The sequence below is a fragment of the Camelina sativa genome, chromosome 20 (genome assembly GCF_000633955.1).
Source record: "Camelina sativa cultivar DH55 chromosome 20, Cs, whole genome shotgun sequence".
In the NCBI taxonomy this organism is placed as follows: domain Eukaryota; kingdom Viridiplantae; phylum Streptophyta; class Magnoliopsida; order Brassicales; family Brassicaceae; genus Camelina; species Camelina sativa.
Genome location: NC_025704.1, coordinates 5,642,315 through 5,670,230, shown reverse-complemented (window position 1 = coordinate 5,670,230; position 27,916 = coordinate 5,642,315). Strand labels below are relative to the sequence as shown.

The following is a 27,916-nucleotide window of genomic DNA, read 5'->3' as shown; positions in this document are numbered from 1 at the left end:
AAAACTGATTAACTTAATTCGCTAGTCTGTAGAATTTCAATTGTTAGCACTTATGAAGCATTGTCTCACTCATATTACTATTACAAATTAAGTGTATGGATATATAGTCTAGTGTATTGTAGACGACAGATTTTGCGCAAGAAAAATGTACTTGAAACTGATATAGAAATCAGTTTTGACTGACCATAGATGAAGTAAAGACGTAAACACATCCTGTAATGAGTTGGTTCTCAAGATGGAGTCGGAAGCATTTCTTTCCTCACTATGACAGTATATATGGGATTAGAGTATTTTATCTTTTTAAAGTTGGTATCAAATCATAATTATAAAATGGACATTTGTATTCTAAATGAAACTTGGCAAAATCGATTGTTTAGATGGGATTGATTGGTGTCTAAGGGTTTTGTACTATTTCGTGACTGCATAGTGATTTGTTGATGCTAGATAGTTCAGTGACCTTAGTTTGGGCATCGATCACTACTTGTTGAGTTTGGAAGCAACCATATTCCCTTGCATGTTTTAACAAAAAAAAATATTCGCTTGCATGTTAGAAATGGTTACATCGAGTAGTGACACTAATTGTTTGAATTTAAGGCATATAGATTCACTTATAGACAGTGGCGGAGCCATATGGAGGGGTATAGTTGAGAGTTGAGACCCCTGAACCCTTATAAATGTTGTATCCATACTTTGGTACCCCTTTGGTACGTAGTTAATATTCTATGGATATGGTTTGGTCATAAACACTAATTTTTTTACTCTAATTTCTCAACTGAATTGCCTAAGTTTCCCAATAATCATTTTTTATCCCTATCTTTTTTTTTTGTCAGCAACAATTTTTGTCTCAATCTTTCTCTACAAAGTGCAAACTTTTTTCTATCCATTTATGTATTGGTCCACATCCTTTTTCCTTTATATCTCTTTCTCTGTAAATTAATTTTTTATAAACTGTTCTTCCTAAAATTTTAAACTTCAAGGATTTCTTTCTCAAAACAAAATTTATTTCAATTAAAAACTCAATACTAATATAAATAAATAAATATATTAAAACATAAAATTATTAACTTCAAATTGTAACCTTTTAAATTGATCGCCTTAGTTACGTTGTAAATTCAAATATTTGTCCAACTTCAAACCATATGAGGAGTAAAGCTTAATTTTTACTGTCATGAATCAAACATATATATATATATATATATAAGTTTTTAAGCGTGAAAAGCAAAAATTATTTACCATTTAAATAAACATTTTGGTAGATAAATAATAATAATAATTCTCATTTATCGAAATCGAACCAACGTTTGAAATCATATTTAGTTTTCTTTGGCGCGATAAACATAGTATTTTCTTCCTTGATTGATATCAAATGCTCGACTCTTTTTTTCCTCCCATTAGCTAAATGATGAAGCAAAATGGAATCATATAAACTCCATTGTTAATTACTCTTTTTTCTTCTTGCATATATACACGTGTGTTTGTTTGGGATAATAAACTGTACATGTTTTATTAATATGTGGAGAATCTTTATTGTTATTAAGATAAACCGTAGAAGAATTTGAATCTTTTAAGTAATTGTATCAACCGAGATATTAGAAAGCTATCAAGACGGGTCATCCAGGTCAAGTGGTCACTATTTAGAACCAGAGAAATGATAGGAGAACAAGAAGCCGTGCGTAAACGCTTGTTCACACTCCAAGATATCGCGCATAGCAATATGTGTGCATCGTTAGAGGAAAAAACTGTGAAAGTAAGCTACAACTTGACTCTATTTGGAGCCACGGTTGTTCTAGATACGATTATGATCATCGTCGGTTGCCGATACATGAGTTTCAAACCATTCCTTACAGAAGACCAAGTCAATGACCGACAAGTCGAAAAATATGGTCATCTGAGTAAACAAAATATCTTTGTATTTGTCTTAGCTTGCTTTCTCAAACATATGAGTATTTATGTTAGCTTGCTTTCTCAAACCTATGAGTATTTATGTCATAAACACTAATTTTTAACTCTAATTTTTTGTCTGTCTAAGTTTTCCAATCATTTTTACCATAAAAATCTAAGTCTGCCTAAATTTCTCAATCTTTTTATTTTCTTTTTAAGTGCAAAAAAACAAAAATTATTTACATTTAAATACACATTTTGGTAATAATAATAATTCTAATTTATTGAAATCGAATCAACGTTTAAAAACAAAACTAATTTTCTTTGGCGCAATAAACACAATAAACACAATTTTCTTTGTTAATATCAAATGGTTGACTCTTTTTTTGTTCCCATTAGCTAAGTAATGAAGTAAAATGGAATCATATAAACCCCATTGTTGATTACCTAAACTTAAATCTTTCATAAAATAATATCCTCATGTTGAGGAAGATTTAGATTTTATTTTGTTTACGGCTAAAAAAGAAAAAAATAGTAACGGAGAAAGCGAGGCACGTGAGAAACACGCCCCTAGACATGTATAAATACTACGTCTCATCTCTCTCTATCTCTCTCGGTTGAGTCAGTGAGATTCTCTGAGCGGCGCGTCTTAATAAATGGCTAATCTTCCTCCTTCGCCCTCCTTGAAATCTGTCGCTCCCTCCTCAGGACCTTCTCCTCCTCCTCCTTCTTCTTCCTCCACCAGTGATCGCAAGGTTTTTCCGGCGGAGCAGTTGATTCTCAATCTCAGTAATCTCGAACTCCACGAAAATGCTCTTCACGAATTGTCCAAGGTCTGTCTCTTATTATCGGAATTCTCCATCCTTTGGGCTTTTTTCGTGTACATGCCTTCAGATTAGCGATTCCTGCACAATTTCAAGATAATCGTTGGATTGAGCCATTATTGTAAATTTTGATCTCGAATTTCATAGAAGATCACTTCTAAGTTGATAGAAAGATCACTCATTGCTTTTGATTTTTCATACATTAGGCAGAGGATAGATACTACTTTGGTTCTTCTCACTGAAAATTCATGTTTATCGTTAATTCCGTGTTTCATGTGTTTTTGCAGAAGAGAGAGAACTTTCATGAGTTGGCTCCGCTCTTGTGGCATTCTGTTGGTACCATTCCTGCTCTTCTACAGGTACCTTTTTTATCCTTCTCGGGACTTGAGTTATTATTATTGCTTGATGGCTTCCTCCTACTTGTATACTGCATTATTTTTAAACGTCATACTTTTGAGATTTCATCTACATTGCATTTTCAGGAGATTATCTCAGTTTACCCTGTCCTATCTCCTCCAACCATGACTCCTGCTCAATCTAACAGGGTCTGCAATGCACTTGCGCTTCTTCAGGTGCATTAATTTTTTGTCAATTTTGTCTCTTTGTTTTGGGAGAATTTACAAATGTTTATATATGTATATTCAGTTTTGGAAGATTCTAATCTTATTTATACATTCCAGTGTGTTGCTTCTCATGCCGATACGAGAATGTTGTTCCTGAAAGGTACACTCCTATGCTCTGTGACTTAAGTAAAGACTTAGATTACATTAGTTGGTCATCCAACCAGTCTACCAAAACTAGTTAAAGAGTTATTAGATTAGAATAGTTTTGGTGTTTGCTCTGTGACTTACGTAAAGACTTAGATTACATTAGTTGATCATCCAAACCGGTCTACTAAAACTAGTTGTAAGAGCCACTGTGTTGGTCTCTTTTTAATTGATCTCATTTACTAGGTGTGTGTGGTTATAATATGCTTAAAGCTTATATAGTCTGTTGATTTTCAAATTACAGCCCATCTGCCATTGTACCTGTATGCTTTCTTGAATACATCAAGCAAGTCAAGACCGTTTGAGTACCTACGGCTGACTAGCTTGGGGGTTATTGGTGCACTTGTTAAGGTATGTCTTGATTTTTGAGTTTGAAATTCTGTGGTCTAGTTATGAAAACTGTGTTGATGCGAAGAAGGCAAGAACACTCCTTTTACTTGCTAACAACTGTCTGGCTATTAATTACCACATTGTCCCGGTAAATATATATTGTGCTGATTTGAGAAAGAACGATTTTAGCATGCTTAAACCTTTAAGTAAATATTGTTAAGACATCATATAATTATTACTGACACTGGTGTGGTTGCAACATTGTTCATTTGGTTTTGGTAGGTTGATGATTCTGAAGTGATCAGATTTCTTCTTCAAACTGAAATTGTCCCATTGTGCCTCCGGACAATGGAAAATGGCAGCGAGTTGTCAAAGACTGTAAGTGTGTCTACTTTCAGATGCTTATCTTTATATTCACATCCTAATCATTTATACAGCCAATTGCATAGATCTGAAATGCCTCATACAAAGAACTCGTATAAGTATTGCTTCTGCAATTGATGTTTCTGATTGGTTTTGGCCATGTTCATCTGATTGATATGTTTGAACCGGTTATGTCAGGTTGCTACTTTCATTGTTCAGAAAGTTTTGCTGGACGAGGTTGGGCTTGAATACATGTGCACCACCGCTGAGAGATTCTTTGCTCTGGGTCGAGTTTTGGGAAATATGGTTGCTTCACTTGCAGAAGGACCGTCTCCTAGGTTGCTAAAGCACATCGTACGCTGCTATCTCCGCTTGACAGATAACCCCAGGTGCAATATTATCTTTTTTTCCTTCATTTGAAAACAATATTATACACTCGAGAGCTTACACAATACAAATATTGATGACATTCAGAGCCTGCGATGCGCTTGGAAGTTGCCTTCCAGATCTTCTGAGAGATGCTACCTTCAGCCGTTGTCTCTATGTAAGTGTCATATCTCTTAATAGCATCATAATCAATTATTACTGATACTGATAGCAAATTGTTATCAATTTTATTCTTATCTTGTCTGCTGTTCTTTTGGGACTTGGCTGTTTTTAGCTAATTATCCTTTCTTAATTTGACAGGATGATCCACCTGCAGGGCAATGGCTGGAGAAACTGCTTCAGAACATTAGCATTGGCGGTAGAGCACCTCAAGGCTTGGCTCATATGTTTGTGAATGAAATCGAACCCCAGAGATTAGTATTCTGGGGGGGAAACAGTTATTCATTGGACAAAAAAGTTAGGTGAAATCAGAATTACAGATGAGAAACAGAAACTCACAGGCCAAGATTTTTTAGTTTGATTGATATATGTACTTGGATTCCCTGACCGCCTTATGATGTTGCAATTAATAACTAAAATTCCATTAAAAAGACTGAACCAAGCATTAAACCCAATGTCTTTAGAAAATCAACAAACGTTTTATAAAAGCAGATGTAGATAAATATTGTCTATAATAGACTGTCAGATCTTGCAGGTAGCCTCCTGAAGAGATTGAGCGGCACAGAGGGAAGCTTGTGCCTAAACCTTGGATGCCTCAGCACATAGATCCCAGCAAGAAGTGCAACAACCTGAAATGGCGTAACATACAACACAATAGCAGCTATGAGACAGAAGAGCACAAACAATGTGGTTGCCCTCGGGTCTCGCCAGCTCAGCAGCGATAAAAACCGCTCTCCCTGTGTCGCTAGATCGCCTATCACGGTCTGAACACGTCCTCCTATGCTTCTGAGCCGGTCGTATCGCATCCTCACAATCTCAGAGGATCGGGAAGTTGGGAAAGTATCAAACTCTTCATCAAGCTCGTCGGGATGGACAGCGTCTGCATGGGACAACCGTGTGTCCATGTGTGGTGGGTGTCTTGGTCTCCATCGGAAGTTCCAGATCCCAATCAAGAAGAGGTACAAGAAAACAGTTGGGAGGATGAGTTCAGGGTAGAGAACTAAGATAATGAAAAGAACATGAATGAGAATTGTGGTTATTGGGTTTCTCCAGTTGCAGATCTGATCGAACCATTTTCCAACAGCAATGAGACCACTCAGAACATTCATGATTCTGAAGAAGTTAGCTTTGCTCCTCCTCATGCTCCACATGTGTGAGTCAACATCGAGCATGTACTCTACAATCTCTTTGCGAAGAGGTGGCTCTGCGCGGTTCAGCCTCGCTGAGACAATGTTCATCGCCTGGTGTCTCAGGCTGTCCAGCTGGAGAACTGATAACGGGTGGATGTAATGCATTTTGGGTAGTAATGGTTGAGAATACATATGAAGCATGTTGATGACAGATAGGCAAGTGAACCGCACAGCTAACTGTATTTCACCCGTTTTCTTGATCCCCGAAGGATGAAAGACGAGCAGCGGATATGAGTGTGTGTAGATACGGTCAGCTTCGAGGGTCGAGAGACGGATTCTCACTTTCCCGATTCTCATATCTTTTCCGCTTCCTCCTGGAATGTGTCCGTTGTCGAATGCTCCAAAAGTTATGACTGTGCAGGTATCAAACACTTCCCATGTGTACTGTTCGTTCCATTTAGGGGTGAAACTATCGACAATTGTTCTTGTTCTGATCCATTTCTGCCCGTACTTAGCCACACAGTATGCATCTGTTGTTCCCTTCCCGTCTTTTGTCTTCATTGGCATCAGTCCGTGCGCACTTATGATCCCTACTTCAAGCAGTCCAATGCTTGGTTTCCATAGCTGTTTTGCGGTTGGCCTTAGGTCACTGCTGTAGTGAGTTGATTCATCAAGAACATGGTATCCGCCTTCAAGAAAGATTCTTAGATGAATCCTGCTTGCGAATTTGATCTCTTTTTTCTCTCCGTCCACCATAATATGTTTCTCCAGGTTGAACCACCTTGAGTTAAGCGGCCTATGGTCTAACCTCCTCTGGACATTCTGCAACGGGATTGCGCACCGGCCTAAGGTGTCATCTTTGTTTGGTGCAACCCTATCTTCCACCGCGAGAATCAACGGCTCCTCAAAAGGCTCAGCAACAACAAACATCAAATCTTCATTCCACATCGGATTCAATGTTTTGGTCTGAGAAATACGCGTCCTCAGAGTCTGGTTTCCGAGCATTGCTTTTACGTAAACCTCAGGGAACTTGGTTTTATCATGAGGTATCAAATCTTGAGCCTCGATCACATTGACTCTCACATACCAAAGCTTTGGCGAAAGATAAACCTTTGACCGGATATGTGTCACACCCTCAGGTCCAACTGTGGCTGCATCTGAGTGCCAAGCATCAGAAAAAGCTTCATCGGCTTGTGTCCCCATCCAAACAGCTAACATAAGCTCTCCCTTAACCTTACGCCCATGTCGATCCTCCAACCTATACCACTGAGGAGCCAGTGGACTATCAGGGGGAACTCGCTTAGGAATCTCATTAAGATCAAACATGATTCTACCAATAAAATCATCCAACACCACATCTTTGTCTTTCACTACAACCTCCAAGATTGATGCTTGGATCCTCTCCTTTGAAAAAGCAAACACTTGCTTCCACTCTGGATTCGACTTCTTCTCAAAATGCTTAGTCATTCCTTTGTAGTTTCCCAGCTTCACTTCCACATAAGGATCGCAACTACCAGTCACATCTTTCGCCGGTAATTCCTTCGCCTTCATGACCCGGACGTAGAGGTAATGCATCTGCTCAACCAAATCATAAGTGCAGGAGAGTTTATCACCTGTCACAGCTCCTGCACCAATCTTTGGTGATGTCTCCTTTAGTGCAAATTCTATATTTTGCCCAGGTTTCTGCATCTTGCCTGAATCTTGACAACTTCTGCAATTCTATTACAAAGAATCCGTCTCTTAAGATCCAGGAACTTGTAATAAGAACCAGTTTCAGGGTAAACTGCTTGGTTCTGTTATCTTAAGACAGCCGTCTGGTAAAAAAAACAAAACAAACACAAATGGATCAGAGAGATTTTAACAGTTTACCTACAATGACTACAGCATATTAGTAACATAGACATCTCTCAAATCAAAATCAAATAAATGATTAAGGAGTTTGAGATCTACACTCTACCGAGAATAATATAAACAGTTTGAAAACGTTGATAAGAGTGGAAATGGTAACTTTTTATGTATATTAAAATGTTATTTGGGACTCTTTGTTGAAGTTTTCTCACCAAACAAGCAGCTACCAATCTACCATAGATAGACATTTCTCTATAAATAAAGATTCCCCAAAAAAATGTTTTTAACCTTTTCTACAATAAAACTAGAGCAACCACTCTTAGCTTTCTTCTAATCTGATCCAAACAAAGCAAGAAAGTGATTTTTTTATATCTAAAAATCCCATCCTTTACTTTAATATAAAATAAAATAAAAGAAGAGTAAACATGAAGATCTATTTGTAAAGCCAAACAAAAAAAAAATATAATCTTTGAGAGACAACTAAACCCCACAAGAAATGTTTCGTTTCAATGTATATACACTTCACTGTCGCTGTTACTTGAGCAACTGATCAAAACAAGTCTACAACTACACATCATATAATATCTACAAATTAAGAAAAAACAATAGAGAAATTAAGACATGGTAATGTACCTCAGGGATCTCTATTGAAGAATAGAGAAAACAACTTGGAAATACATTATTTTTTGTAATGGAAAGTTTAGAAGAAAGGTGAAGATGTTGAAAATGAGATTTCGAAGTAGAGTGTGAACTTTAGTGAGGAGGTGAAGAAGACGAAGAAGAAGAAGAGAGTGTACAGTAGAAATAGAATATATTGGGGACATGTGGGTGCTAAGATCTGCTGCTTTTTAGTGGACCTACTCTTTTGACCTCTTCTTTTATATTTTTTCTTGCTTTTCTATTTGCCACTTTCCAGTTTCACTCTCTCTACCAACTTTTTATTAGTTTATTTCTTCACTTACTTGTATTAGTTTATGTCCTAGTAATGCATTTAAGGTTTGAGTGCATTGATTGAAAGAAATCAATGTTTGTAGGACTTGTTTGTTTTCTTGTCTTCAGCTTTCTTTCATTGCTCAGTCGAATATACTTTCTGTCTACAATAACTTTATTTCTACACCTCCATATTTATCACATACATACATACTGTATGAGCATATTTCATGAATGCTCTGACTTTGGTTTGTGAATGGTGAAAGGCTGAAAGCTCATAGAACAAACTAGTCTACTCTCTACTTTTTAGAATATTAAAAACATGAATTAATCGTTAGCACAATTTATAAAATCACTTCGTCTATATATTTATTGTCACACCAACATACATTTTTTTAGATGAAATTGCAAAACACAATGTCACAAACCACCTAAGAGGCTAAACATCTAAATACATTTCCAGGAGACCTTTTTTCTTATTTTTTTCTCCCAATGTACTAATGGAGTTTTAAATTAACTGTTTCTTATCTTTAAGTTTGCACACTGAAGTACACATTGTATAATTCATCTCTTAAGCTGAACAATGGTGATAACACAAAGTTCCTCTGTGTTCCGCTCATCACGAAACTCATTGGATTGTATTGATGCGTCCCTGTCTTTAACGTAAAGCTTGCTGCCTGTTTAACCTTCTCATCAGTCACATCTGAAACACATTCAAGCCTCAGTTTCATTCCCGGCTTTACCGTTTGATCGCTGTACACATAACAACCCTTTTTGCTCTCTAGTCTTAATGACACGCTTCCTGGCTTTCCGTCAACTCCAGCTACTAACCGAAAGTTAGAAGCTTCTTTGGCAGTAGAAGAAGAATCTTGAACCGTGAGGGAGCTATCAGTTGCTGACATCACAAGCATGCCAGGGAAATCAAACGGTTCGATCATGACCAGGCTACCAATTAGTTCCTCTGGACCCGAGATCCGTGGTTTAGAAGCATCAGTCACGAGCCTGAAAGTCGCCGCAACAGCGTCTTGTGTTCCTGGCTCCGGTGATACTTTCATTGTGATGGTTTGGTTGCTATTTGACAACACGTAAGATATGTTCCCAGATTGTTGTGAGAATGTGACAAGGTGACTGTTATGTGTTTCAGGTATAGGGTTTATCCATTTTCCAGCTTTAGCCTGAGTTGTGATGCTCCAGTCCCTGCTCGTGTGCCCGGCTAACAAGTAGGGGCCATAGAGTATGGCATGAAGAGATGAGTACTCCGGCCTGTCATCTGAAATAGTCACAAAAAGGGGAAAATTATTTGAACTCAGGTTCTTCTGTTACTGCTTTGTCAAAACAGAGTTGTCTACAATTTAAGCACAATGAACAAGAACCAATTTACCAGTTTAACTCAAGCAACATTATTACACAGCATGACTGATACAATAATCTAATATACGGCTAGTTTACAATTAACCACAGTAAGGGATAGTGACATCAGAAGTTTCAGAACAGTGTTTCATACCTTTTATAGCTTCGGTTCTGATACTCAAAGGTAGCTCCATCGTTACTTGATCGCCGGATTTCCAGTTCTGTTTGATTGATAGGAAATTACCTGAAAGGCAAAAGGTAGATCCAATATGATTCTCATTTTTACAAACTAGAGATTATAACAGAAACACAGGACACTGGAGTCAAGTGGATTCTGCTTTTACCAACTTTTAGTAAACTTTATATTCAAGTCCAGTGATATATAAAGGGTACAATACAGAATGCTCAAATCACCTGAAGCTGGTACTTTCAAGGGTTGGCCATTCAAAGATACTTTGGCACCTTCAGAGTTTGTCCAAACAGGTATTCTTAGATTCAAAGTTGTCTCTTTCCCCATTCCCTGCAAAAAAAATTGGATCCATCAGAATCTATATTCAATGAGACAGGTTGCATCAAGTTCTGCAAAAGTTTACCTCTTTAGAAGAAGAGAAAGAGAACGTCACATGCATGTACGGATCCCACGACACAACAGGTTTAACTTTCTGAGATAACGAAAGACCACCAGATTTCCAATCAAGTGAGCTTGATATATATTGAGTGACATAAAGAGCTGGAGATTCACCATCTTCTTGAAAATAAATGGAATCTCCCAGTTTTGAGAAGGATTCAATCCCTGTGAACAAAAACAAAAATATCAGTTACTGTAGTTAAGAACATGTAGAAAACCAGATGATTGTGGTTAAAATTTACCAGTGCCATAGCAACACCAGAAGGCATCATAAGGTGTTCCCCAACCGTGATAAGTCACAGCCTTAGAAACACCTTTACCCAATGGGAGCATGTAGATCATCAGTCCAGGCTGGGTTCCTCTTTGAATTCCAAGCACACCGTTGGTCAAAGCACGCTCGTAATAGTCGGCATAGCTAACCTCTTTTGTCCATCTGAACAGATTCCTAGAGACCTGAAATTGTACAAGTGTTAATATGTTGTTGTTACCTTTGAGCAAATAAAAAAGAGGGAAAAGAAAGTTTAAAATCCTACCTTGAGCATGTTATAAGTAGTGCATGATTCCTCGTTTTCAGTTTCCAGCGTAGTCGCCATTCTCTTTGGATCTTGCCTAACATTCCCAAATCATGCATGGTTAAGAGTTAGAACCAAAAGTCATGTAAAAATGAACCAAACTCTTAAAGACTCTAAAGTTGGGTAATGGTAGTACCAAAACTCATGGACTGATGTTCCTCCAGTTGCATAGCTGTGAGAAGCATTTACGATGTCCATAAAAAACATTGAGATTTCCTGAAAACACAGATTTCAGAACCAATGTTTTATTTAATAAACAAACTCTCACGCTTTTCCAGGTTGTGTCTTCAATACCTTATGGAGTGGATCACCAGTGATTTCGTACCGCTGTTGGGATCCAATGACGATGGGAATATGTGTGTTAGAGTGGAATCCACTTATATCATCGGCCTGAGAAGAAAACACAACAAGTTATGTTCCATTACCATTCACATCTCTTCAAGCTAATCATCAAGTAAACTACCTGAATTGCGAGGACCCCGAGAAAGCAAGGCTTGTCAAAGAGATGTGCGAGCAGCAAATACTTGGAATCTCCCTGCAGAGTCCAATAAACTATGAAATGACACAAAGGTAGATATAAATCAAAGTTTGTTCTCTAGAGAGTCTGATTATAAGATTTTAACTCACGGTAATGCTGTATAGCTGATAGAGAACATCATTCATGCCACCAGTCTCTTCATTTAGTGATTGCCAATGTCGTTCAACGCTGTAGGTCCTTATCACATTACGAACACGGACATAGAAGTAATCAGCCATCCCTGTTGCCATTTTCAAAGCTTGACTGTTCCCAGCCAACTTGTATTGATCCACCAGACCGGCTAAAATCTGTCCAAAATAAAGACAAAAGTTTGAACCTCTTTTGCAAAACATAAGCATATATAGTAATAATCTACATCTCACAGTTAAAATAGTCTGACTTTTTCACCTTGTGAATGGTGTAGTAAGGAGCCCAAACAGGTGTTATAGCTTCAAACCGGTCGAAAAAACTGGAAGGAAAAGCAGAGAGATACCCTGTGCCAACTTTTTGCTGACACTCCGATAAAGCTGAGACGAGAGCTGACATTTTCGCCTTGAGAGTATCATTATGAGTACTTGCCCACATATAAGCTGTTGCACTCAAATAGTGACCTTCAAAAAAACAAACAGGCAGATTCTATTAACCACCTAGTAAAAGGTAAACCCTTTAAAGGCCTACGCATACTAATGTCAACAACATGGATCAAAGAAACTATATTGAATTGAGGGAAAAGGTTTATACCAACGAAATGGCCACGGAGTTCTTTATCAGGACTCTCCCATCCACCATAGTGATTTCCAGGAGCATCAAGACCAGCTTCTTTACGGAAGCTCCAGGCCAAACCATCAACATCCAACATCAAAAGATACTCAAGGTTAGTCTGCTGAGCCCTCCAATGAAAGGAGTTTGGGTCAAGCCTAACATCGTGCAAAGAGACATCCTTGAGGAAGTCACCAGAGGAATTAGAGTTCTTGAACTTCCTATACAACATAGTCCAACCAAATTCATCTTCCTCTTCTCTCAACATCTTCCTAGGCAACAAACTAGACCAAGCAGCGTCATCAGTTGGTGTTAAATGGTAATGAGAGAACATCTCTGTCTTCAAAGTCTCGTTCTTTGATTGCAGAAGGTCGTAACGGAAAGTATGAGAAGCGAGCTGCGTTGGAGTGTTTGTACACTCTTTCGCTACACAAACAAGAACCAAGCTTGTGTATAAAAGAGCAATGGTTATAATGAGACCAAACCTCTTCATCGTATTCATAAAAAAGAAACAAATGTTTTGTCTAAAGAGAGATCGTTGAAAACCCGAAACCCCAAGATCCCAAATACAGATTCCAAGAAGAGAATGAAACTAAAGACTCAAAACCCCATTAAACAGTATGAGCTTGGAACTTGGAAGAAGAGAGTAATGTGAGCAGATATATATAAAGCAAAAGAAAAAGAAAAAAAAAAGAGTTGCAAAGATTTAAGCAAAGTCTACCTCACAAGTCACAACAAAACAAAACAAAAGAATACATTCAATCACGTGAAAGAGAAACAGAGGAAACAGAGGAAAATAAAAAGAGAGAATTTTTGGATAAATATTTTTTAAAAAATAGAAAGAATTAGAGGAGGTGAAAGAGGTCACGGATGGCTTGTCGCATTCGAGGCCTGGTTTGGTTTGTAATTTGACTCTGTATACAAGGAACAAGTGTGTTTTCGAGAGAGATCAGTGGGCTGTTTCTGGTTTTTCTCGATATATGTTATAATGGACTACTAAACAACACCATTCCCAATCAATTAGTCGATTTTAAAGAGGTAATTAACAAAAAAGTTTTCTTTTTTAAATCGCTAATTAACGAAATTGGAGAGCGTAGAGAGATTGAAGAAGAAGGGTTTTTTTTAGTTGCAGAGAAGAAGAAGAGAGATGTGTTGGGAAAAAAAAAAAGTTTGAGAAACCAACAAAAAAAAAAATGGAAATAAATTAAAGAATTAATAGGCATGGCGTCTAAATAAAAACATAAATATATGTGCTTTTGGTGTGTTAAATTCTTAACTGTTTTTTAATAAACTATATTTGAAACATTCTTAACTGTTTTTAATATTTTATTTATATATTATTTAATTTAAAAACTTATTAAGGCGATGAATACTAGTAGTTTTTAAGTGGTTTTTTGGTTTTAAGATTATAGTTTTTGGATTTTGGTTTTTGATTTTTGGTTTTTGGTTTTTGCTATAAATTTTTAATAAACTATATTTGAAACATTCTTAACTGTTTTTAATATAAATTTTGAATTATTGGAAAACACAGCTGGATATATAAGTAACTGGAATAGGATGATGAGTTAGTGCAAGTCTACTTTTTCTATTTTGATACTATTATTATAGGTCTTTGTTTGTTGTATGGTGTAAAAACAAAAATCTTATTCTTAAAGAACTATATAGATACATGTAATAAACTATAAACAAATCATTAATAATTTTGTACTAGATTAAAAAAAAAATATATAGTGTAATTGTAATGGATGGCTCTCGTAGATCGCTTGGCGTGTGGAAACGATTGGATCGCGATGCGTGATATCTTCAATTCTCGAAGAAGACATATAGAGAGAGAGATAGTGAAAAGAATGACATGTGAATACAAACAAAATCTATCAAAGAAACTCATTTGTCAAGTAACACATGCAAACAAAACAAAAAATTATGAACGATAAACATAATTCTTTCACATTCACATTATTAAGCTTGCATGATAAACATAAACATATATAGCATATTACTAATTTCTGTTACTGTCACCAAAATAACATTTTTATGTCATATCCGCGTTAAACAAGAACAAAGCTACATCCTACATACCATCTCATAATAAATACCTCTATACAAAGAACAAAGCTATATACATAAAGCAAAACAATAAATGATTCTTTAACACAATTTAGATAGGGTTGGTTGAAATAGTGTTCGCTCTTTTGTGATGTCTATTTGGGAAATGGAGATAGGAGAAGATGTGTTACGATTTCCTTTTCTTGACAAGTGAAAGACTATTTCAACCCATCTTATGTAAAAGTGGCTAAGAGAATCATTTGACGTTTGTACTGTCAAAATTTTATTCCTTTTGGTTTTATGTCTTCACTTTATTTTTCTTTCAAGGGAAGTACAAATTACACTCAATAGTGCACAAGTAAATGCAAAACAAAAAAGATTTATAACCAAAAAAATAAAATAAAGAGGGGATATACACTGAACGAGTTGTTGTGTATTTATGGAGAGTGATGGCTAGTTAGTTAGATGTACTCGTCATTTATCAATTTTGAGACAAAAAAAAAGTATTTTGGACATTCCGACAATTTAGTTATTTTCATAGGTGGCTAAGATATTTGCTGCCGTCAATTATTGTTATACTAGTATTTGTTAGGAAAGCAGTGGTTCTTAAAAGTTAAGGTAATGAAAATATTATGATGACGAGTTAAGTTTGTTGCTTCAAGGAAGGAGCATCATCCACACGTCAATGTTAACCACCCAAAGGTCTCTTTTTCGAGTGTAGTGCAAAACTGCAAAGGATACACGAGTTTACTTTTCTTTCTCATTCCAGAGTTGCTTTTGAACCCACTTGTACACTGCCTTTTACATTAGGGACGAACAAAATATCTAGTGGAAATTAATGTATTTAGAGTTTATGGATTTGGATATGGAACCTCTCAATTGTGAAACCAAGATATTTGGATCAGATTTCAGATTCTTTTTACAAAAATAATTCGCTTAAAATGTAATTGATTATTCGTGGGGAAAAAAAATAAATCCAATGAATTTAGACTTTTACGGGGTTGCTAATAAGCTCTACATTGTCGACAAAAAAAAGTATATATGACTTAAGGTTTTGTGTGCTAGATCGATAATTATTATAGTACTATGCATAGTTATAAGTGTAACCAACTCTCTAGTTGGTGTTGAAGATTTGTTTAAATTTAAACTCATATTAATGGTTTACAAGTATGTCAAAATATCCACTCCAATGCTTCGAGTTGGTTAGAGAGTGAGGCTAAATCTTGCTAAGAAAATTATTGCACAAATCTGGAAGGTGGATGGATTGTTACTCTTTCGTAAGACTCTATCAGTTAAACAATGTATATATTATCTTTTCCGCTATATGATAATATATGAATATTGTAAGACTTAAATAGCACCGACATATGATATTTTAAGACCCATGGCTATTTGATATATTTTTTTTTTTTATCGTGAGCTGTTTGATCTTTTCAACGATATGAATATATTTACCTTGCGTTAATGGGAACGGTTAATAAGTTAATCGTTGAGTTTTATGAAAGTTATTGTAGGAATTAGAAAGTTGACACAAGAATACTTTGAGAGAAAGTCTTCCTCTACACTTGATGGAAAGCTTTTTTAAGCATATGTTATAATTTATATCTAATTAACCAGCCAAGTTGAAACTTACTACAACCTTTACAATCAGCATTAATCATAAGATATTTTTAACTAATTGCTTCAAAGCATACTTTGCACACAAACTTGTTATGAAATTCTCCCATATACTGTATTCATGTTTATAATTTAAAGTGACTTATAAGCATCACATACTTTGTATATGTGACCATGTATTTTTCAATATTTTGGTAGTTTTTTTCTTTCTTTTGCTTTTGGTCTATTTTAGCTGCTGTTAAGTTTCGACACTGTTGTATCTAGATTTTAAGAAGGGACCTCACTTGATCACGTTATAAATTTGGCATCATTAGAAAATGTTTAATTATTCGAATTGAAGATTTTTTTTATTCCTCTTTCTCTACTTCAAATTGGTTTCGAAGGGTTCAATTCGAGTTTCTCTCTCTTCTTTCACACAGATAAAAGCTACGCCGTTTAGTATTCACCGTTCTCCCAATCCTCCATTGATTGTACTAATGGAGTTTTTATAATTAACTGTTTCATTCTTTAAGTTTGCGCACTGAAGTACACATTGGTATTATTCATCTTAAACTGAACAATGGCGCTTATCACGAAACTCATTGGATTGTATTGACGCGTTCCTGTCTTTAACGTAAAGCTTGCTGCCTGTTTTAACTTCTCATCAGCCGCATCTGAAACACACCCAAGCCTCAGTTTCATTTGATCGCTGTACACATAACAACCTTTTTTTGCTCTCTAGCCTTGATGACACGCTTCCTAGCTTTCCGTCAACTCCGGCTACTAACCGAATGCTAGAAGCTTCTTTGTAAGCAGAGCTATCAGTTGCTTGCATCACAAGCATGCCAGGGAAATCAAACGGTTCGATCATGACCAATTGACCAGGCTACCAATTAGTTCCTCTAGACCTGAAATCAGTCACGAGCATTAACAATAAGATATTATTAACTAATACGATGCTTCAAAGCATACTTTGTACACACAAACTTGTTATGAAATTCTCACATGTACGGTATTCCTGTTCTGTTTATAATTTAAAGTGACTTAGAAGCATCACATACTTGTTGTGCAAACTTCTCTCCCGCATGGTATTCACGTGTTCTTTGTGTCGTATCTTGTTGTTCTTCTAACGAAAAATGATGTCTAGCTACTATATATAGTTATGATGATCTTTACCGGGGAACCCATCACCGTACACTTAATTATAACTATCAGAATCTAAATCGATATATCATCAATGAAAATTTTTATGGAATCTAGTTCTGAGTGTGATTTTGTTTTGTGTTATAGAGTCATCTATACGAAACTTTGACAGTGTCCTTACTTGCTCTTCGAAATGTGTATGTGTGTTCAACGACGGATCAAAGAGATCATCAATCAAAATGCATTTAGACTAATTCCATCGCCAAAACTGTAGTTCATTTACACCTTTTGCAGATTATCAACTAATACAGAATTGCTTAAAGTGTGAGAGATATTCAAATGATTAATTTAAAGCTAAAACACAGTTGTGAAACTTATGGAGTGATGGTAATATCTATATATCTTTCACTCTTATGAAAGACATGACCCATGCAAACGGTTCACCACCGACATTGGACACAGGCCCACCAAACCACTTAACTAAACTATCTTTTGGGTTAAGTACCCCTAATTAATGGAACATATATACACAACTTCTGGTTTATTTTATAGGGCTACTAGCAATCGATCCGCGCTACTCGCGGTAGTTAGATTAAGGTGTATTCCGAGTTTTGTTGTGTATATTTTTTTTGGTTTTTGTAAATTCATCTTACGTTTATTTTTTTATTTAATTTGGGTTGTTTATGTTGTTTTGTTGGATATTTTAATAAAATATGTTTTGCAGTAAGTATAATTTAGTTTACTGTTTTTAAAGAAAAAATTGAGATCATCTTGTGTGTTTATAATGCTTTTTAAAAAAATTATTATTAGAAGTTAACATTGTTTAGTTGAAGTTGTTGTTTTGCTGTAGTTGTTAGTTGTTATTAATTTATTATTATTTTCTATTTTGTGGTTGAATTGTTATTTAATATTTTCATATGTATTTTGTAAATTGTTGGAGTAATTTTTTTGTCAATGTTTTAGTGTTTGGAGTGAAAATGATTGTGGATTTTATTAAGAAAAATAAGTAAAAAAATAAAATCAATAACTTACATTCCTCTTTTCTGGGCTATTTTTGTTTGTTTCATTCGGGCCCAATTTCTCTGTAAGACTTATAATTTGTGGGTTTATTGGGCCATTATTTATATGTTATTGAGTTGAAATTGATTTGTTCTTCTTCAAAATCCGATGTCCTCGTGAACAGATAGGAGAAGAGAAATTTTCCGATCTAGAGGTCTGTTCGAGGATTGAACTTATGTCTTTAATGCTCATAATCATTTTTTCAGTCATTCCTGTCGTAATTGTTTTCCCTTGAATTTTTTTTTGGGTTTGCGTATTTGGTTGATTCCTTGCTCGCTTCGCATCTGTTGGGGATATTTGGTTATCCCCTGTTGATTTCGTTAAAGGTGAATGTCAATTGGGTGGCAAATTTGTTTATATGAAAATATGTTGGCTTCTTTAGGTTTCCTAATTAAGTTGTGAGTTGTTTTGTGTTCTTGGTTGTAATTTTTTTTCCCGTTTGTCCTGTGAGCGATTTTTTCGATTCGATGTGAGTTGTGTTTTGGAGAAAATTAATTTTCTTGTTTATCTTGCTGTAATTTTATAAAGTCCGTTTGTTTTTTTGTTTTCTCGGTTGTCTTTTTCATATAATTTTGTGTTATGGTTATGAGGTTATCTGATTGTGGTATTCATATATCTGAATCATTTTAGTTTATTAAATGTGTGTTCATCTCTTTGCGTCTTTTTCTTTGGTGATGGATTTGTGAAGTGCTGCCAAATAATTTTAATTGATTTCTAGTTGTGTTTCCTTGATTATTTGAAAGTGTTGCTTGGGTCGCCTTGTTTTGATATTTGAAATTTTAAATTATGATCAGTTTAATAGAAAATTTTAACTATATTATTACCACTAATAAAAAATTAGTATTGTTTTCTTATTTTAACATTTAATTTATTTTACATAATTATTTTTTTATTTAAACTTTCGTTAATTATGATTAACATGAATATCCACTACATGAATATTTTAAATTTATTTTAAAATAAATAATTGAATTCATAGGATTTAAAAATAGTGATGGATCTAGAGACTTTGAATGAAATAGTGTTGGGCCTACAGATTTTGGATGAAATTTAGTTAATCAATTTGTTATTTGTATGATTGTTTAAAGGGCTTATTAAAATCTGTAAAGCCCACAAAATTAAAGAAAAAGTAGCTGACGTGGCAGCACCAGAAATGAGAAAAGCTAACTTTATATATATAAATATATCACATGATAACAAAAATGACTTAAGAACTTCAATGGAAGAGTAAACAATATTATCGACAATCTTCTGGCCTTTTATCGTTAGAAGAGTTCATTCCATATTCCTATCTCATGAAAACATCTTTTAAATTTCTAACGTCGAATATCAATTGTTGACCTCATTATATAGACCATTTAAACATATCAATATCTCACATTAAATGCAAATATAAAAGTTTCATGAACAGTTTTAGTGTTATGTTGTTACAATGGGGTTGTACAAGTGCATCATCTGCCATAATAAAATTTCCTACCAATTTAAGAATGTCTAAATGGTAACATTTAAACCCGACATTAAATATATGTTCACTAATCCAAGTTACATTTTTTTTCTAAAACCTCATATGTTATTTGTAGATGTTAATTTTGTGATGCAACCTCACTTTAGTCTTCTAAAAAAAACATAGTGTACTTTAAATATGTTGTTTTTGCCATATTTTGGGTTAAAATTATTTGATAAAATTGATGAAGTCTCGAGCTTGTTTTATATATTTTTTTATCATGTTATAAAATTGTACATCTAGTTGATAATATACCTTATGAGATACTGCACAAATCACATGTCACTTTTTGTAACGCCTTACATATTTTTTTTCAATATTTTCTGACCGTTGATTTTTTTTTAGATGGATTATTTTTTCAAAAATGTTTTTCATAGTTTTCCCAAAAAAAAAGTGTGACCCTTACAATATCCTCGTTTTAGATTAAAACTTTTAAGTTGAGTTAAGTAATTATTATTTTTTTTTTTTTACAAGTGAAATTTAACAATAGATCTTTGTAGTATATGTTTCTTAGAAACTAATGTTTCATTTCATTTTTCTGTTTAGACTTTTATAAATACAATTACATAAATTATTTTTTTGCTTTACTATGCATTAAAATCTTACTTCCATTCTAAAACTCATTATCTCATTTTAAATTTTGGAATATGTTCATTTTTTTGTTATAATTTGAATAATAACATTATTACTAAAACAAATTCATAGTATTATTTTTACTATTCTAAAATTTCCATTTGTTTTACTTAATTCATTTTATATAGTTATTATTTTTATTATTTACTAAACAATAAATTTACATTATTGTTTATACTATTTTATAATTTAATTAAATTTAGTTAATTCGTTTATATTTATTTTCTACTATTATTAGTTATCAATAATGAATAAGCAATTAATGAATATTTAAAATAGTATTTTTTTAATGAAAAACAAAGAAAAAAATATTGATTAGGTGGATGATGATGTGGAGGAAGGAGAAGAGAGAAAAGTTAACTTTATATATATAGATTATTTGACCACAATAAAAGCCACTTGACAAATTGTCAAATAGTATTATCTGACGGTAAAGACACAAACTGATGTAGTGATGTACTCTGAATAATGTAAATTAAACTATTTGAAAACATTACTACGAAATTAAACTGATTGAAATTTGAATGGAAACTTAAACGTCAGACTACAATATACAAAAACAAGAAATACATATCGTTAAAGTTTTACATGCACTTACTAACCAAGCTGTTTTGAAATACATGTAAGGAGCTTTGGTTTTAATAGATGCATTCATGATGCATAGATAGATACCGATCATGTCGTAAAAGTATTGGTTTTGAAAGTCTATACAGACAAAATGCATGTATCCGCAGCTTTACTGATATGAGGAGTGAGGAGCGTGGTCGGTCCAGATTTCTAAATATTGCCTTGAAGTGGCCACAACTTATAGTTTATCATAAATTCATAATCTATTAATGGTTCGGGGAATCTCATTGATGATGGTTTGATAATCAAGGCAGATAAACAAGAAGAAGACTAAAGAAAACACTAACCAAATATAATATTGTGTTTTTTTTTTTTGCCTCTTTCAAACGGCTAGTTACATGATAACGTGAAATTATAATAATATTCATAAATAAATCATAATCAAACTATTTGATTCTTCCCAAATCTTGTTAATTAAATTATTTCTTACAGATCCCAAGAGGCTTTCCACAAAGGCACGTGTTGTAAGCGAACGACGTCGCATCAAGATGATCAAAAGGAGATCCCGCCGGCATCTTCCCACACAGACGGTTATGGCTCACGTCAAGGTGGCCAATAAACGACGCCGCCGTGATCGTGAAGTACGACCTCGGTCCGAACGTGTTCGGTATACGTCCGGTTATGAGATTCCCGCTCAGATTCAAATTCGAGATCGACGACGTCATCAGAGTCCCCGGAAATCAAGTTCCCATCGAGGTTAAGCGTAGCGAGAACCGACATTTTACCGAACGAAACCGGGATTGAACCGGTGAGCCGGTTCATCGAGATTTCAAGATCCGCGAGACGGTAGATTCGGGTCAAAGATTCCGGTATTTGACCCGAGATTTTGTTACCGCTTAGTAACACACGACTCAACATCTTCAAACGTCCGATGTCTCGCGGTATGACCCCCGAGGTATTGTTGATCCTGAGATCCAGATGAGCTAAACAAACTCGTTAACCTCGTGATCGACGGAGTGTAATGCCGGCGACTCGGCCTGTGTTTGGGTCGCAGCTCACAACATACCGGCCCTTGCAACAGTCTTGACCTTTCCACGTGTTGAAAACGCCAATGTATGGCTCGTTGAGCTTAGCTCGGAACTCTAGAAGCACAACTCGATCGGAGGGAAAGCAAGATTGAACGGTTCTTTTTGTGGCGGCGAGGAGCAACACGACGACCAATAGGATGATCACTAATGACTTGTTAGTATCCATTTTTTGTGAAACGAATCTTTTTGTGTGATGATGTGCAGTGTTTAATAATTATGAGCTTTACATAGGTTGAAGCACGTTGACATGGAAGTGTGACTTAACTACAGTATATGGTGTTTATTTATAGTCACATATTGATGTGCGTGAAGACGACGAAATATTACCTTTTTGTTTAAGGCCCTTTTGCTTCGTTGAACCTTCTCATCTATTGCCACGTCACATACTTTGCATCTTCTTAATTTTCATTATTATCAGATTTTTTTTGTTTGGGTTTGATGTCAAGATTGGATCATTATTTCATTACTATCAGCATACTGTATATATATACTCTCATACTTGTATATAAGTTAAGGACTCTGGAATGTCCCGTTTATAGTCTTAATTAAGTAGTTTTGGTTATTTGCGGTTTATAGTCATGTTTTAGCATAAGAACATTGTAACAAACTCTTTTGATCATTAATGGTGAATCTGAGTTTAACAAACTTTTCTCTCTCGATTCATCTTTACTGATAATTACTCATAACATGGTTTTGTTTATTTCTGTCGCCTGGTTGTACCATGCATGTCATCAGGCCTGGGCATGTTCTCGGTTCGACTCTCCGGAGTCTGGTCTGGACTCCGATACGTAAAAATTACAAATTTAGCTTTACATAAGTATGAGACGACCTAGATATTTGAAAACTGAGATCAAATTAATAATCAATTATTTTCTTTGTTGTCTCAACATTGAATTGTTGGACCTAATAATGCTAAAAAAATTTTGATTATCCTGGTTTCAAATTTTTTCCACACTACCAATTTTTGGCTGGACTAGTTACTAGTTACTACTACTAGTTTTTATTTATGTATAGATGCATGATTTAATAATATACTGTCAATTCATTGATCTTATCGTTGTAGATCAGCATGTGATCTTTGTCCTGGTTAGGAATTATCACATAAATAATATCATCCCCATGTAATTAATGATTTATATTAATTTAACCTCCTTGTTCAACCTTTGAGTCAAAATGAATTACTCCATCTGTTTCACAAAGAGTGTCATTCTGACACTTTTTACACAAATTAAGAAAATATTAAAATATATATATATATATATGTCTTTATTTAATACTCCATCTGGTTTTTTTACTTGTCATTCTAGAGTAAATTTTTTGTTTTTCAATACTTGTCATTTTATATTTCCAATGCATATGTTTTGTAAAAATACCAATTGTATCCCAACAATTTAAAGCTTTGACCAATCAAATAATTAGAAAATGTATTAAAGAAGGGGTAAAATTGAAAATTGAGTTGTTTTCTTAATCTATGTGAAAAAACCTTAAACGACAAGTAATTTAAAACGGAGGGAGTAAATTTTTAATAGATGATTTTATTATAGATTAAGGATAAAACTAGGAATTCTAAAGTAACAGATGCATTGGAAATATAAAATAATGCATTGGAAATATAAAGTAACACTCTTTGTGAAACAAATAAATTTTTTCAGAATGACACTCTTTCTGAAACGGAGAGAGTATAAGTAAATTGTTTTGTTAACTTTTAGTTTGTTTGTTTTGTTGACATGCATTATCTCATTATGAGACAACTCTAATCCATTATATTGTTACAGATCGTTTCCACGTTTACGTTTGATTGACCAACGATTATAATTATTTTACGTTTGTTTTCGTTGCTGTTTAATTAATGACATAATCCGACGACCAAAACCGCAAATATGTTAGGCCTTTTGGTCTTGTTCGTTTAATCTCGATACAATCAGTGGAAAGCGAGACATTAAACTGTTTGTTTCGTTTTCGTCAAAAAAAACAATAATGGATTAAAACGTTTTAATCTAGGGAGATTTATATTTGTTTCGATTCAGCTTCTTAATTCAATGCCTAGTTTGAAATTTAGTTATTTCCCTTGAGAATTATATACCCTTGAGGTTTCTCAAAATTCATGGTCGGCCCTAGAAATATGACAGGTTTGGAGACAGTTAGAGTAAACGTGATTCAGAGATTTGGCAGTTGTTTAATTGTACCAAGAGATTTAGAAGGAAGTGTCAAGTCAGAGTTACGAAGACATTAATGGCTTTGATTATTCAAAAGACAACTCATGTGCCCGCATGTGCTTGACGTTGGTTTGCCGTCTGATGCATTTCAAAACTTTTCTAAAACTATCAGTCGATTGGAAATACTAACATGGATTATGAAAACAATCATTATACAAGTTTTTGAAATGACCCACATATCATTACTTTTTTGCCGGTAATTGTGTAATCTAAATTTGTTGGTTGACGTGTAATTAAAAGGATGAGAAATTTGTGGGAAAGATATGTAAACTAACACTCAAAATGTAGGTAGTATGCAGGGGAGTCTAACAACAGACTAATTTTTCATTGTTGAGATTGAGAAAAAAACCATAATTGATGTTTAAAATTATGTCTTGAACTGCCAGATGTTACTAATCTAAGTAGGTGCTTTGGGATTTAAAGAATTCATATTGTGGCTAGAAAAGTATAATATATCCTCAAATTATTTGTTTTGAGAATCTTGATTTTATTTTAAAATGATAAACTCATGAGACTACTCGGCACATTTCCCTTAGGTTTTTGATTGCTATGAGGCTACTAAGAGCACCTCCACTGGAGAGGACTCACAGAGATACTCTCAAATTTGGGGTCCAAATTTGATTATAAAACCCATTATTGATCCAAAAATGTTAAGTATCGGTTCTGTAGGAAGTATTTTGAGTAACCTATTAAGAACGATATGTGGCGATTGGTGATAGGTTCTCATGTAAATATAAAAATGTTTTTTTTTTTAATTCTTCCTTTTATTTTTCATTAATTACGACTCTCTCTCTTTCTTCTCTCTCGGTCCAAACGGCGAAAGGAAAGGCGACTCGAGTCGTGATCGGGAAGTCGAACCGATTCACGTCGATTCCCATGAAGTTTCCGGCTAAAATCGGAGGTTTGTTGGTGGGGAAACGATGGTGGAGCTATCTGTTGGGACAACGACACTGATGGCTTTACGATCGGCAACTCTTGGCTTTGACGTTTCGGTTCTCACAGAGAAACGACGGCGGAGGTATCTGTCGGTGGGACAACGACGGTGGAGCTTTCTTCTGAAGGCTTGAAGGGGAGGGCTCAGACCACCGGCTAACAAATCGGAGATGAGAAGGTTCGCTTCTAATGTGTGAGTTGTTGCATGTTTTTGTAATTCATCTCCGGTGGTTTTTATTTGTTAGGGTTTGGGATTAAGTCGATATATTGTTAGAATTGTTAATGTTTTCTGTCGATTGGACTTATTAGTAGATGATTGGGAGATAAGTCGGATGTTAAATTGATTTTGAGATTTGGTTGGAGGGTTATGGGTTTTGGTTTATTTGATTGATGTTCAATTGAGTCTGATTATAGTTTGATGTTCTTATGTCTTTGTGTTTGTCATTGTGTTATTGATTGTATAGTGAACCCGTTTGATGTTCTTATGAGTAGAGTATAAGTAGAGTTTGATGTTTTGTATAAATAAGTGTGCGATGTTTATGACTCTTTTGTCATGTTTTGTGTGAGGTAATCATCAACGGGATACAGTAGTGGAATGGTGAAGAGTGTTGTGTTGATGCAATGGACACATCGGTTGCAAGGTATAACTTGAAAAGGTATGGTTTAATGTTTTATGTTTGTATAACTTAGTTGTATGTTCTGTATAAACAATTGTGTGAAAAGTGTCTAGTTTGAGTTTGTGTTTCTGTTTAACTCTAATTTTGTTTGGGTTTGGTTTGAGATTGTGTTTGGTCAAGTGTTAAATAAATTAAAAACCCGTTTGTTGTATGCTTTGATGTGTTGTTGTGTGGTTTTGTGTCAGTTTGTTTTTAAGTCTAGTTTGGTATCAGTTTGGTGTGAGTTTGGTTTGAGATTGGAGTTTGCTCAAGTGTTTTATGTTTGAGTTTGGTGTGAGTTTGGTTTGTTTTTTAGTCTAGTTTGGTGTGAGTTTTTAAGTCTGGTTTGTTTTAAAGCTCAAGTGTTTTATGTTTTCAAAACTCGTTTGTTGTTTGGAAGCGTGTCTAAGAGTGAAGTATGTTGCTGTGAGGTTTAGGGTAAATGATTGTATTTAAATTTTGTATTGACTTTAACCATCAACTTTTGGAACCAAATAACAGAAAGAGATTTACTGAAAAGTGATTCATTTGTCCAGTCATAGAGATATACTTTTCAGTATATATCTTTTCTTCTAACCATTCATTACCTTTTTGCTCAATAACCTTTAGTTGTAAAACACACATCAGCCACACTTGATAAATATAAACGATCATTGTTAAACACTAACCTAAACCCTTACATTATTTTCTCCAAACCTAAACACTCAGCCTATCCTTTTTGGTTTCACTAGCCTAAACAATGGATCCTAGCAACCCTTACCGTTTTTGGGATCAAAATTTTGTTGATCTTATGAATTCTCAAGAAAACTCCAACTGTTCCGATAATCCTATTCCTCCAAATTCCACCCAATCCTCTCAGACTATTCAGTTTAGTAACCCATTCTCTTCTCAGCCTTTAAACATTAGCCATCCATTCTCTTCACAGCCTCTTAACCAGACTCCCACATCTGAATCTGAAGACTGTTTGGAGGTTTCGACAGATGAAACTGATGAAGAAGGAGGCAGAGGAATTAAGAAGTGATGGAGTGCAGAAGAGGATATCCATCTAATAAGTGCTTGGTTAAACACAAGCAAAGATCCAGTGGTGAGCAACGAGCAGAGGAAAAATAGTTTCTGGAAGAGGGTTGCAGACTATTACAAAGCTCATGTTGGAGGAACCAGTTCAAACGAAAGAGGGACTACACAATGTAAGGCAAGGTGGAGTAAGATAAACCACCAAGTCAACAAGTTTGTTGGGTGTTACGCACAAGCGAGTACAAGAAGGAAAAGAGGAGAATCAAAAGATGATGTTTTGAGAATGGCGTATGAGTTTTACAAGAATGACATGGGGAAGCCGTTTCTGCTAGGATATTGCTGGAGAGAATTGAAGAATGATCAGAAATGGATCACATAACGCCATGAAGAATGTGGCAATAAGCGGACTAAGCTTGCTTCTGAAGGAGAATTTGCAGCTACTTCGAGCAACGGTGGAGATGAGATGAGGCCTCCGGGGGTTAAAGCTGCCAAGAAAAAAGGAAAGAAACCAGCAGTTAGTAGTGATGTTTCGGATGGTTCTATCCATAAGTTGGATAAGATAATAGCAATGAAGGATCAAGAACAGGCGGCTAAAGAGAGGCATGGCAAAATGAGATTGCTAGATAGCCTACTTAACAAGAGTGAACTAACACCCGCTGAAGTACTACTCCGAGCCTCTTTGTCTCTTCCTCCATTATCGCCGTTTTGATTCTTAAAGTTTGGCACATAGCCACCGCAGGGATACAATTAGGAGGCTGTGTGAAAGTGAGTTGGCCGGTGATGCTGGTGGCTGGTAAAGAAAAAAGGAGGTGATCGACGGTGTAAAGTTTACAAGCTAGCTCCGGCCAATCACTAGGTTTTTTAGTTTACTCTTTGTTAATCTAATAAATTATTTACAAAAATTAATTTAATCAATTAATTAAAGATAAATGTAAAAATCAAATATATTGTGAATTTGACTAAAAAAGATTACAAAGAATCAATGAGAGATTTTTTTTTTTTTAACAAAACAAGGG

The 27,916-nt window shown here is 34.9% G+C and overlaps 5 protein-coding genes across 7 annotated transcripts; 2 read left to right on the top strand and 3 right to left on the bottom strand.

Moving 5' to 3' along the window:
- Positions 2,494-5,100, top strand: LOC104769507 (cell differentiation protein RCD1 homolog). Its single transcript, XM_010493736.1, has 9 exons — positions 2,494-2,714; positions 2,993-3,064; positions 3,188-3,277; positions 3,386-3,428; positions 3,717-3,823; positions 4,085-4,180; positions 4,364-4,554; positions 4,640-4,709; positions 4,853-5,100. Exons 1-9 carry the CDS (start codon positions 2,538-2,540, stop codon positions 5,015-5,017), a joined length of 1,011 nt encoding a protein of 336 aa, XP_010492038.1. The 5' UTR covers positions 2,494-2,537; the 3' UTR covers positions 5,018-5,100.
- Positions 5,112-8,517, bottom strand: LOC104769506 (FT-interacting protein 1-like). 3 transcript variants are annotated; one of them, XM_010493732.2, is made up of 2 exons: positions 8,323-8,517; positions 5,112-7,655 (listed from the first exon to the last, which is right to left on the bottom strand). In XM_010493732.2, exon 2 carries the CDS (start codon positions 7,528-7,530, stop codon positions 5,221-5,223), a length of 2,310 nt encoding a protein of 769 aa, XP_010492034.1. In that variant the 5' UTR covers positions 7,531-7,655; positions 8,323-8,517; the 3' UTR covers positions 5,112-5,220. The 3 variants fall into 3 exon arrangements, with proteins under 3 accessions (XP_010492034.1, XP_010492037.1, XP_010492036.1); XM_010493735.2 differs by lacking the exon at positions 8,323-8,517 and adding an exon at positions 7,978-8,025; XM_010493734.2 differs by lacking the exon at positions 8,323-8,517 and adding an exon at positions 7,799-7,925.
- Positions 8,963-13,615, bottom strand: LOC104769505. Its single transcript, XM_010493731.1, has 12 exons — positions 12,428-13,615; positions 12,095-12,297; positions 11,797-11,994; positions 11,633-11,704; positions 11,464-11,559; positions 11,306-11,385; positions 11,131-11,206; positions 10,840-11,050; positions 10,563-10,762; positions 10,384-10,489; positions 10,124-10,213; positions 8,963-9,889 (listed from the first exon to the last, which is right to left on the bottom strand). Exons 1-12 carry the CDS (start codon positions 12,945-12,947, stop codon positions 9,150-9,152), a joined length of 2,592 nt encoding a protein of 863 aa, XP_010492033.1. The 5' UTR covers positions 12,948-13,615; the 3' UTR covers positions 8,963-9,149.
- Positions 21,597-22,247, bottom strand: LOC104772235 (DNA-damage-repair/toleration protein DRT100-like). Its single transcript, XM_010496872.1, has 2 exons — positions 22,060-22,247; positions 21,597-21,960 (listed from the first exon to the last, which is right to left on the bottom strand). Exons 1-2 carry the CDS (start codon positions 22,245-22,247, stop codon positions 21,597-21,599), a joined length of 552 nt encoding a protein of 183 aa, XP_010495174.1.
- Positions 26,626-27,609, top strand: LOC109131145. The gene is made up of 3 exons (XM_019241774.1): positions 26,626-26,903; positions 26,958-27,139; positions 27,290-27,609. Exons 1-3 carry the CDS (start codon positions 26,626-26,628, stop codon positions 27,607-27,609), a joined length of 780 nt encoding a protein of 259 aa, XP_019097319.1.

Coding starts and splice junctions, on each gene's coding strand:
- LOC109131145 (XM_019241774.1), top strand. CDS start 26,626: ATGGATCCTAGCAACCCTTACCGTTTTTGGGATCAAAATTTTGTTGAT. Junction 26,904..26,957: donor GGAGGCAGAGGAATTAAGAA/GTGATGGAGTGC, acceptor GTTAAACACAAG/CAAAGATCCAGTGGTGAGCA. Junction 27,140..27,289: donor TGGGTGTTACGCACAAGCGA/GTACAAGAAGGA, acceptor AACGCCATGAAG/AATGTGGCAATAAGCGGACT.
- LOC104769507 (XM_010493736.1), top strand. CDS start 2,538: ATGGCTAATCTTCCTCCTTCGCCCTCCTTGAAATCTGTCGCTCCCTCC. Junction 4,555..4,639: donor CGCTTGACAGATAACCCCAG/GTGCAATATTAT, acceptor GATGACATTCAG/AGCCTGCGATGCGCTTGGAA. Junction 4,710..4,852: donor CCTTCAGCCGTTGTCTCTAT/GTAAGTGTCATA, acceptor TTAATTTGACAG/GATGATCCACCTGCAGGGCA.
- LOC104772235 (XM_010496872.1), bottom strand. CDS start 22,247: ATGGATACTAACAAGTCATTAGTGATCATCCTATTGGTCGTCGTGTTG. Junction 21,961..22,059: donor CAAGACTGTTGCAAGGGCCG/GTATGTTGTGAG, acceptor TCTGGATCTCAG/GATCAACAATACCTCGGGGG.
- LOC104769506 (XM_010493732.2), bottom strand. CDS start 7,530: ATGCAGAAACCTGGGCAAAATATAGAATTTGCACTAAAGGAGACATCA.
- LOC104769505 (XM_010493731.1), bottom strand. CDS start 12,947: ATGAATACGATGAAGAGGTTTGGTCTCATTATAACCATTGCTCTTTTA. Junction 11,051..11,130: donor CTACTTATAACATGCTCAAG/GTAGGATTTTAA, acceptor GTACAATTTCAG/GTCTCTAGGAATCTGTTCAG. Junction 9,890..10,123: donor CAGAACCGAAGCTATAAAAG/GTATGAAACACT, acceptor TGACTATTTCAG/ATGACAGGCCGGAGTACTCA.